Below are 10,918 nucleotides of genomic sequence, written 5' to 3'. Positions count from 1 at the left end.
AAGAATTAGGATATTGTACGGTTCAAGCACTGCAGTAATTTCCATCAACTCCTTGATGCCCCAAATGTCAAACCGCCAAACACAGAGAGATGTATTCAGGTCTGAATAGCACCAGGTGTTTTTATTCCCACCCCCCCCCCCCCCTTTTAAAGATATTAACATTTAATAAAATGAATGACGTGACGGTTTCCTGACGGTGACATGCACAAGTAGACAATTTGCTTCAAGAGTCCAACTAATAAGCTAAAAGTTTTAGACAATACTGAACACCTACTAATGTATTTCATGGTACACAAGAAAACAGTGCTTCCACAGTATATCCTCAGTTCTCAAGTACAAAAATATCAGTTATGGGTAGTCAATAGTTATCAAAATTTTTATTGGTACAGAATGAAAGCAGCATTTACTTTGTTTTTAAACCATACATCACAAAATTCCCTAGTACACATGTGGAGGAGTGAAATAGGCTCTGTACTATTTACCTGCTACTGATCCTAGGTCCAGATTTAAAATCCTTCCTGGCCAAATACAAACAATATCATTAATAGCAAAGGGAAGGCAGTTCCTCAGTGTGAAAGGTCAGCATTTAGAGTCTTACTAAAGCACTATTTTTGAAACAATACATCACTTAAATGTAGAATTACATACACTACAAGTGGAAAACAAGTTTTTATTAACAAGAACTATTGAGACTGGGCATAAATGTCTTAACCACAAACCCTGGAAATATTATGGGTACTTTGATGTGGCCCTTTTTGGCGAGAGAGTAAGAACAATGAAGTATGGCTTTTCAATCTTCCTTTAAAAGCATGTTTTATAAAATTTTGTAGGCTTACATTATTTTAGAGGACTCCTAACGTTTTTCTGTGACATCATTTACTAGTTAGAAGCATTAATTACAGCCGTATTTTAAGCCATTGGCTGATAGTTGATCACCAGCATAACACAGGAGCCATCTACTTTTGCTGTTGTTTTTTAAGCCAGGGAGGTCCTTTTCTAGCGAGTGCCATCCTACAGTACTATCAAACATTTCAGAGGTTACTACATAGCTTCTCAAATAAAATCCTCAACAGTTTTGTTTTCCAGCAGATACTCAAATCAAACATATGCAGAGAGCAAATACAATCAAGTGCAGACAGTTCAAAAGTATCTCTCAAACGTATTGTTCTACAGTTGCCCTCTACAAAATAAAAGCCTCTCCTCACCCCAATAAACAGGGCAGGAAGGGGAAACAGGTCTGCCATTCATGTAGGAGTTTGGCTAGCATAAAGTTTTATTAAAGTTGTTAACAAAAATAGTTAAACATTTTTACAATTCAACATCCAGTCTGACAAAAGGCAAATCAATGAAAAAAATACAAAAAAGTAAAAAAGTGCACTACCCAGTCCAGTATTTTGCTTCAAAGTCATGTCACTTACAGTATATGAAAAATAAACCCAGAAGTGTAATTACTTTAAAATACACCGCTTCCATATTTCAGTATTTTACACATATATTCTATAGTGGAAGAGAAGATCTCTTAAAAACTTTACTCTTAAAATATTGAGGTGCATATGCCAAGTGAGATAGACTTGGCAAGTTAAGTTGCAGTAGAGAATCCTTAAAATTTGGCATTTCATTCACATACCTTACTGTGCCAGCAAGGTCTGTAGTACCTAAACCTTCTAGTAAGAACAGTAACTTCCTTTAATGCAGATGTACTAATACAGACAGCTACAAGAAACGGTGAGGTCAGCAATTCTATGAGATCTTAAGGAGATACAAGTCCTGATTTAGTCATCAAATGGTACAATGTCACAACAAACTTTAAGGCCGTGTTTTATTTGCTGATTAATGGACAAAAGGCAATGGAATCCCCCCCACCAAGTATTTTCTTGAAAGTCTGTGCTCATAAAAATCATGAAAAGTTGGAAAGACTTAATTATTGAAACTTTAAATATATTTTACACAATCTCGTTTGTACAAAAATACAAGTTAAATATAAACATAAAGCAATTATGATAATTTTATGTAAATCCATTTTGTGATATTCTGTTATATATAAAAAAGTTTCTCAGCTCTGTCTCATTTGTGAAAAGATCAATACCAGATTGAATCACTACTGGCAAAGGGCCCTAAAAAGCACACTTTAGCATTAAATACGTTTTACAATGTAAGTACCATTTCCTGATTTCATCTTCTCTAAAGACTGGCAAAAGATAGGGCAGTATGTCCATAAACCAACAAATAATTTGGCTACAATGTCATAAAACACAAACACACAAATCTGTACAAGAAACCCAGTAGCTATGCAGTACGTATTTGTTACACACACACATACACAGACATGGAATGAAACTTAGTGAGACGCCACTTCTAGTTCACTGTTCTTCAGCCTGGCATTTTGTCTGACTTCATCAAACGAATATGACTTTGTTACTTTTCCATTCTTAAATACTGTATGAAGGAGATCCTGCAAGAAACACCAGTGCTTTAGCAAGAGTGATTTCGCAAACGAGCAAACAACATCGGTTACACAAACTCAAAGGCGAGCACCTGAATCAAGCCTGGCAAGACTCAGGCTTTAGACTGCCAAGACACTAAATCTTTACAGCCTCATCCAACAGCTTTCACCAATGGTTAGAAAAAAGAAAGGATTTAGGCCACCCTGCGCACAGACAGGAGCTTTGTGCTGAGTAGTCCCCAAAGTGAGTTGGCCACACGTGGCAAAAGCCAAACACACACACACTAAATATACCTCGCTAGAGCAGCTAGTAAGAAAGGCGGCACTCAATCAATTAAATGTAACTCAGTTCCAGAGGTTTAAATGAAATCTTTATTTCCTCTAGAGCAGGGGTGTCACTCATTTTCACCGGGGGCCACATCAGCCTTGCGGTCGCCTTCAAGGGGCCAAATGTAATTTTAGGACTGCACAAATGTAGGAGCAGTTACATCGATACAGTCCTAAAATTACATTCTGCCCTTTGAAGGCGACCGCGAGGCTGACATGGCCCCTGGTGAAAATGAGTTTGACACCCCTGCTCTAGAGCAACTATGAGAAACAGATTCTCATAGTCCCCTTGCACATATATTTTGTAAAACAGTGTATCAGGAAGTGCTTGCAAAGAGCACAGTGGAAGAGCAATAAGCACAGCTTTGTACAGAAAAGTTAGCACAAAAGCAATGTTGAGCAGTTGCTATGTTCCACAACCTATTGCAAGGACCTGTGGGTTTAGGGAAACAGACCCACAAAAAAAGAACATTTCCTTGTCATTTCCCAGGGAGCTCCAGAATCTGTACCACACAAATAACCCTCTGTAGTATCCCAGGACAGAAAACATCTTAATGAATCATTTCACCGGTCAATAATGAAGTAACTATTAATATATCTCACCTAATTTCAGAATCAAAGTCTTGTGATTTGTTTAGAAGAGATTTCTCACTATTAGGTCCTTTCCCTTTCTACATATGTATATATGAATGTTCATTCACAAACATATATACATGCATGTGTATATATAACTTTGAAAATATTTTTTCTTAGATCTTTGCATACAGAGCACAATAGCTACAGTGCATATAACTCTGTTTTCTGTCTTGGAATTTCTCAGAGATCTGTTTTATGCTTACTGTTACAGAAGACAGTGTGCCTAGTAGCACCCCTCTGCCTCATAGCACAGAAATGTGCTTCTGTACACCACAAAACTCAAGAAACATGCAGTTAAATATTTCATTGCTAGCACATTGAGATTGGCATAAAGTTTGTGTTTATTTTATTGAAGTAGCATTTCATTTTGCAATTGTAAACAATTAACAGGGAAACTGAATTCCTGGCTTAAATTTACATCTTTGCAAATTGGGCAACTACTCCACATACAAAGCACTAACACCTGAAGGAACTATTTATAAATCTCAATAGGGAAATACATTTTAGTTACATCTGTCCCTCTCCCACCTCCGACTCAGGTCACTACTCAAATTGCGCAATATAGCCCACGCAAAACTACTTGGGTAGCATATTTTGGGCCACATTTAGGCATTAATTTTGGGGAAAAGCAGCAATGGTCTCTTGTTTCTGAAGATAAAGGAAAGATCTCTAATTGTAAAGCCAAAACATTTTACAGGCATTCTAAGATGCTGCTGTTACTGAGTTTGGCACTGGGGACACTTCTGAGGTGATAAAATGGGAGTTGAACTAAAATATAATAAAAAATAAATCCTGAAATTAAGTAATAACCTGCTTTTTCTGAGTCTATTTTTGCATGAAGAATGATGTATTATGTTTTGAAAATTCATACCTGTCCATACTCTTCAAGATCTCCCTTGCCTTCCTCAAGCGTCACAAATTCCCCAGCCGGTGTCCTGTGCAACGACAGTCTGCCTTTCTTTGACCTTTTGTTCGGATCGGCAACTGGGTCCTTGAAGACATTTACCTAAAATGAAGAGAGTATTTTTCCAAAAGGAAAGGGCTTTGTGGGTCTTATGTATCTAATTATTATCTAATGTATCTTATTATCTAATTATGAGATGGTGGTAATCTAACAGGAAATGTCAAACAGGTTTTCAAGCAGGGAGGCCTCTATTGAAAACATAATGGGAGACATAGTCCAAAGACGTACCCCGAGACCGTTGGTCACCACGTAACTACATTTGAAGGAACAGTTTAAGAGATCTCTAGTTAGTTTCTGCAACAAAGCTCCACCAGATCCAAAAGCAATATTCTCGATACTCCACTTATTCTTCTTCATTCCCTCCACAATCTAATAAGAAAAAGAAAATTATGACAGAACATACTTTTAGGCCATGACATTTTTCCACAAAAATATTACACTACTTAAACGAGATGCTTTTACAGACAATTAAACCAACTAACATTCAGTTTCCAGGAGTTATATGTAACAATTCTGTCAACACTTGGCACTCTGTTTGCATTTTTATTTGTGAGTCCAGCATGGCATAACTATTTTGCTGTAAAACCATTATCATGCCAGCAAGTATACCTCCCAAACTAGGGTAGCACAGTGATGCAATGCCCAGACAATCAGAGCTCTAAAGAAAACAAAAGACTTCATGGGAATATTTCAGAGCCTTCTCAGGATTATTGGAAGACCTCAAAGCATAGCACGTAACCTGAAACAAAGCAGTCATCTTGCTCATCAACTCCAGAAAGTTGTTAGCCACTTTTACCAATGACGCGTTCTCCTGAAAATCACATTGACTAGAAACAGATTGTCCATTTCAAAGATGGGAAATGGAAACTGATAAAGCTGCTCAGAAGTTTCACTTTGCCACCTTCTCAGGCAGGTGCAGATCAATGCGAACTGCACTGCTTACAACAGCCAAGTTAAAACTTAATAAATCATTTCACCCCACTCTCACTCTACCCAGCCACATATGACATCCTCTAGCCTGGAGGAATGGGTGCTGCTTTAATCATGCTCATAAAAGGCCAAGATTTTTTTCCCTGCCCTGCTACCCTTAAGACAGCCTGAAATGATGGTTATAGCCCCAATAAGAGTGTGTTTGAACTCCTATCTCCTAACCATTTTACTAATAAAAGTGGGTGAGAAACTTCCAAATGGGTGAAAAAGCAAAATCCCATCCAGCCAGAAAAAAGGAAGGTGAGAAGCAGAATGGAAGGACATAATCTATGGGAAGAGTGCAGTTTCAAAACCCAACATTGTCAGAAATCTGGTAATCTTTTGTGCAGTCTCAGACTCCTGCATCTAAAAGAAATGCCTGAGTAACACTGAACAGGACTTTTTCAGGAGCTACTGATGACAAACCACTTTTTAAGGGACAGCTAGGGCAAAATTTAAGTTTCATAAGAAAATAAAAAAAGAAGATAAAAAGAGGCAATTCCAACTTCAGACAGTGGCAAAGGGGTAGCTAATGTAAACAGAAGAGCACACTAGTATTTGGTTTATCCATTCAGTCACATGCAGACTGTCTCTTCACAGATACTCTGGAAGAGCCACAACCTGTTGAGGGTATGCTCTGAACACCTTCCCACTACATTTGTAGTAGGGATTTCCCCAGCAGAGATCTCATCAATGAGCTTCTGTCATTTTAACGGTACCAGCTTATTCCGCCTTATCCAAGAGGCCACGTGAAATGACTCTCGGGCCCTTCCACCATGACTTTCAGTTAAGGGAACCCTTTGGAGGCTTTGTATCCTGAACAAATACGCTCACCCCCCCCCACCTCCCCAATATGTGACAGTGGATTTTCGCAGCAGTCATCATATTCTTTCAGATGGTGACCACACACAAAAGGAATCTGTTATTTTCAGATGATTAGTTTCTCCTGAAAGCAGTTAAAAAGGGTGTCCAGAAGGAAAAAGGATTGAAATGAATGAAATTCTCTATTAAGCATCTCAGAGGTAAATGAAGATAACAAAAGCAGGGTAAGAAAAAGGATTTTGTATGCCCTATTCATAAGCATAAGGTCCAATAGTAGCATAAGAAACCAGACTTGACTGGGCCTGGACATGGACTCTCCTTACCTCACAATCTTTTAAAAAGGCAAATGTAGGTAAACTCCACCTGGTCTCTGATTAAGTTGTGTCCAGACACTGACCAAGCCTGAAGCCATGTGAACCGCTGGCCAAGCCTGAGCCAATGTATTCTACTCCTTTCACTATCAAGTTTTATAGATCTGGACTGATATCAAACTCCCCTCAACATGCCTGCAAGACATAGCACAAACTGCCCAGTATAAACAACATCCTACCAAAGCATATGATACTTAGACTCCATGTTTGCTGGTACTTGTAGGGTAACAGATGCTACTACAAGCACAGCACAGCTGGGCCATGGCCGCTTCACCTTCTTGCCTGGGTGAGAAGAAACGTGAACCCCTTCCTGCTCTCATTTACAGACGGTTTGTTCATCTTGTGCCACAGACACAACTCCTCGTTTACCCTGGGTGAAGAACTGGCTTCCACCTTTCTACTCTTTCCCAAGGGATTTCCTTACTCAGACTGATCTTTGGCTGATAAGGGGTGGAAGGGAAATCGAGACTAAGCTGAAAGGCACCTCTGACCGTGCCAGTGACCTGCGGCACAGACCCAGATAGCAGCTTCCTTCCTTATGGGGAAAAGATGGTGAACAGCAGCAGAAGTAGGGAAGAAGAAAAGGGGGATATCCCAAACCACGGAGGTCTCCTCCAAAGGAAAGCAATACAGAAGAATTTCTTATCTCACACTTTCCAACCTGTACAGGGAGAATAGTTCAGGTGTCAAGATTTTGATCAGCATCCTCTGACCATTATGAGCATGATTAATATATCAACGGTGACTCCAGATTAGAGGATTTTTCTCTGTATAATAATTTAAAGACATCTGGAAATTGAATGTTCAAAGAAAATCCTTTGAAAGTGTAGTATATTGTGGAATTAGCAGATTGGAATGATTTTAATAAGTGAAAATGCTAGAAGAAAGTCAGAAAAGGTTCCTTACCTGTTCTACCAGCATCCCCTATTAAAACAAAGAATTTTAAAATCCAGTTTATACTTTGAGTTGTTTTCTATAGTGTTGTTTCAGCTAGTTTGGATTGTTACGCAAGACTGATAGGTCATTACTCATTCTAGATTTTCCTATTGTACCCATTACGTTTCACCTGATCCATAACAATAAATCATGCCTAGAACCTAAGACTAGTATGAAATAATCAGAATAATCACTTGCATGTGCTTTACGAGGGAAAGGGAAAAAAGACAAACACAATAATACATTTATATTTTTTCATGTAAACAACTTCTTGAAAGGGATGAATCATGGTCTTTTTGTTCCAACATAACTTGCTGCTGTCAAATAAAAAGTGTCTTTTTTGTTCCTTCCTGCTTCTTCCAGCTCAAAACAACAGTTCATTTCCTCTCCTGTATTGCATTTGTGAGTACTGGCCCCTTTTTTGGGCCAATTTAATCCACTAGACCAGAAAACTGATCACTTTTGTCTCAGTTAGTTTGTTGTCATATGTGTGGGCTAAATCAGTTTAACGACCAGCGGTTCAGTGACCAAAGCTTCCATGAAGTGCGCAGCAAGATTAGAGAGTTGGGAGAAGATGAGAAGGCGGTGACCAGGCAGCAGTGAGATACATCTGTTCCGTATGCCTTGCGGAACTGGATTTTCCTCATAATCAGTTACAGTTTGATGAAGAAAATATGTAAACAGGCAGATGATCTGAACAAAGAATTGCTCCTTCTGCCTCTTCTCCTCTCCCATTAGATGTTGAAATTATTTTCCTGCTCTATGTAGATCTTGGAGAGCAATGCATTTTTTCATCTAATGCAAATGCTTTAAATACTAATTTTAATCTTTTTTATTAGAATCAATGCTATATAAGCATCCTTAAATTTTGCCCAGTATAAGTTACAGAAAGCAACCTTTGAGTTTCTACAAGAAAGAATTATTTGTCCAGTTTCTTTTCTGTCATGACTCCTGAAAATTTCAACAACATACTTCACTTAACACAGGCATCTGTCCTGTTAAACAGTAGTTGAGAAGAAGCAGTAGTTTATTAAAAAAAAGGTCTCGCCCTCTAGTATCTCGTGATAAGGCTTTCTTTCCAACTATTAACCTCTCATGCTTATGTTCTGTTAAGCACATTAACACAGTTGTATATTCTCAAAAAGCCACATCGGAAAAAACATTGCTTTAAACTATTGGAAGAGAAACAAAACTGTAGTGTGTAACAATCTCAACACTAACTGCTCTCTAAGGATCTGAGTGACAAATTTGAGTTCTGTGGCTGAGGTTCACATTATGTGCCCATGCTGAATACACAGATAGTTTCAGACTCTAAAACAAGCTTGGATGTCTCTCTTACTCCTAATTTTGAGAAGCAGCAAAAGTCAACTTTGTTAAAAAGTATCCAAGGATGTGTCAATCTAGAAAGCTAAGACAAGTGTCAATAAAATAAAGTAAAATTAATTCTAAATTTATCCAGATTATTTCTGGTTTTGAACTCTAACACAGCTGAGGATGAATGATCCAGGACAAATCTGATGAAGTCAAGTCCTCCTCCTTTTACATGCCCCTCGACATCTGTAATTACTGCAGTCTGTACCTTTGCAACCACATTATATTACCTAGTATCTCCATCTTGTCATAATTATGAATTTATAAGTAGTTTCAAGCACGCAACATCTACTAAATAACCAATTTTTGTCTTAACGAAATTTTACTTTTGACTCAGACTACAGACTAACCTGCTATACATATTTTCTGGGCTTTCAACAATCCTTATTCTGCTGGTTATCAAATCAAACTCACAAACCTTACCCTTGTTTTTAAAAAGTCTCCTTCAAGACTACACCTTCAATATGAGTGTAAGCACACTTCAGATGATATATAATTAACGAGCCGAGCCAGTTAATTACTACTATGGCTATAGCACAGCAATCACACAGTGTGCCTCAGACATCAATGAAAGGACCAAACACTGACAGATTTTGATCTGAATGAGACTTGACAAGCAGGATGAAAGCAAACAAAAGGAGAGGCAGTGGGAGGAGAAGGGTTACAACAGGGGGATTAGGAAATGCCTTTTAGTTTTTTAATGCATCTTAATAATTCCCTGTGGAGTTGTAATGAATTTGCTTTACGCATTAGGATATCGCTGCCAGTGTCTGGAATGAAGGGCAGGGTGGGGTCAGCAGTCTCTGCTGCAACATGGGACTAGTTATAGCAGAGTCCAGATTAAATATCAACATTGCCAGTGTCACCCTGACACGTGAACAGGATCTCCTACCTCTTGCAATGTGTTGATATCCACACCATCCCCTTGAATAACTCTGAGATAGGGTGGCAGCAGCTTGTAGCCTTTTGAGTTCTCTGTAATGGGAAACTTCTTCCCTAAGATCTCCAAGACCTATTGAAAAGAAGAGGGAGTCAGTTCAGAATAAAAATAAAAACCTGCTATTCCAATAAACACAATTTCCACATTTGAGTCATGCTCTGAAAAATAATATTTTGTACATATACCCGTATGTCCTGCTCTAAATCTCTCCACGCAAGCCCACAAACAAAAAGCGTGCCAGCCTCTGTGGTGGAAGCCATTAGACTAAAGCAGTCACAAATCATATGGCCTTTGTGAACTTGTACCCAAGAGGTAACCAGAACCATGCTTCCTTCCTTTCTGTCTTTGGTTGCTGTGAGTTTTTGCTATGAAATGTGTCAACCGAGGATTCTGCTCTTCTTTTGACCTCCCTTAGATGGTGGATAAGGCTTTCAGTTTTCTGCAGTTTTGTTAGCAACCAATAACAAAATGAAACACTTCAGTCAGGAGTTTTTCTCATCAGCTCTGATAAAGATTATTTGAAGTTCCTATTTGTGATATGTCACTCATCCCAAAGGAAAAAAAAAAAAAAACAACACAACAAACCAGAAACAAAGCAACAAACAAAACAATGACAACAGAAACCCCACAGTGTTAAAGCTGTACAGATCTAATTTGATGGAGTACCAACATAACTAAAATCTCCCTTACGTTCTTATTAAAACAGTGTGGACAGCTACTCGAATTCAAAGGTATAAACAGCTTTTTTGATAGAACTGCAACAATCATTGTGCTCTCTAAAGAGCTGTAAGGCCAGAAGCATTTTTCAACTTGAAGGCTGTATGCCACTGACTTACAGGCAAAAGGGAGAGAAGTGCTGAACTTGTATTTGTAGCATAAAACAGTGAATTACATTAACACAGGACACCAAGATACCTAACCTTGGTGGTAAGAAGTCTTACTGGCCTGGTATTTATTAATGCTCCAGTTGTTTCCCATTTTATTTGTTATTAAGTAATGAAAGACCTCTCTTTATAGAATCATTCCAGTATCATTAAACTAGGTAAACTGGTAAGTGTTGTAAAAGCTTCAAGAATGGTATGAGAAAATGGCTTTGAAAAAAAATTAAAGCATTCAGACTGCAAAAGATTTTCCATATC

The 10,918-nt window shown here is 38.3% G+C and overlaps 1 protein-coding gene across 1 annotated transcript in view; it reads right to left on the bottom strand.

Annotated features, from left to right (window-relative positions):
* Positions 1 to 348: 348 nt before the first annotated feature.
* Positions 349 to 10,918, bottom strand: part of NAMPT (nicotinamide phosphoribosyltransferase) — a 31,208-nt gene continuing 20,638 nt past the window's right edge. The window contains exons 8-11 of the mRNA XM_065049050.1: positions 9,732 to 9,851; positions 4,599 to 4,739; positions 4,278 to 4,412; positions 349 to 2,452 (exon numbers count right to left, since the gene is read on the bottom strand). Of these exons, the coding sequence (XP_064905122.1) occupies positions 2,339 to 2,452; positions 4,278 to 4,412; positions 4,599 to 4,739; positions 9,732 to 9,851 (510 nt within the window). The 3' untranslated portion in view covers positions 349 to 2,338. The remainder of the gene's footprint in view (positions 2,453 to 4,277; positions 4,413 to 4,598; positions 4,740 to 9,731; positions 9,852 to 10,918) is intronic.

The sequence above is a fragment of the Columba livia genome, chromosome 1, assembly GCF_036013475.1.
Source record: "Columba livia isolate bColLiv1 breed racing homer chromosome 1, bColLiv1.pat.W.v2, whole genome shotgun sequence".
Taxonomy (NCBI): domain Eukaryota; kingdom Metazoa; phylum Chordata; class Aves; order Columbiformes; family Columbidae; genus Columba; species Columba livia.
The sequence above is the reverse complement of the archived record's forward strand: the minus strand, read 5'-3'. Positions and strand labels throughout refer to the sequence as shown.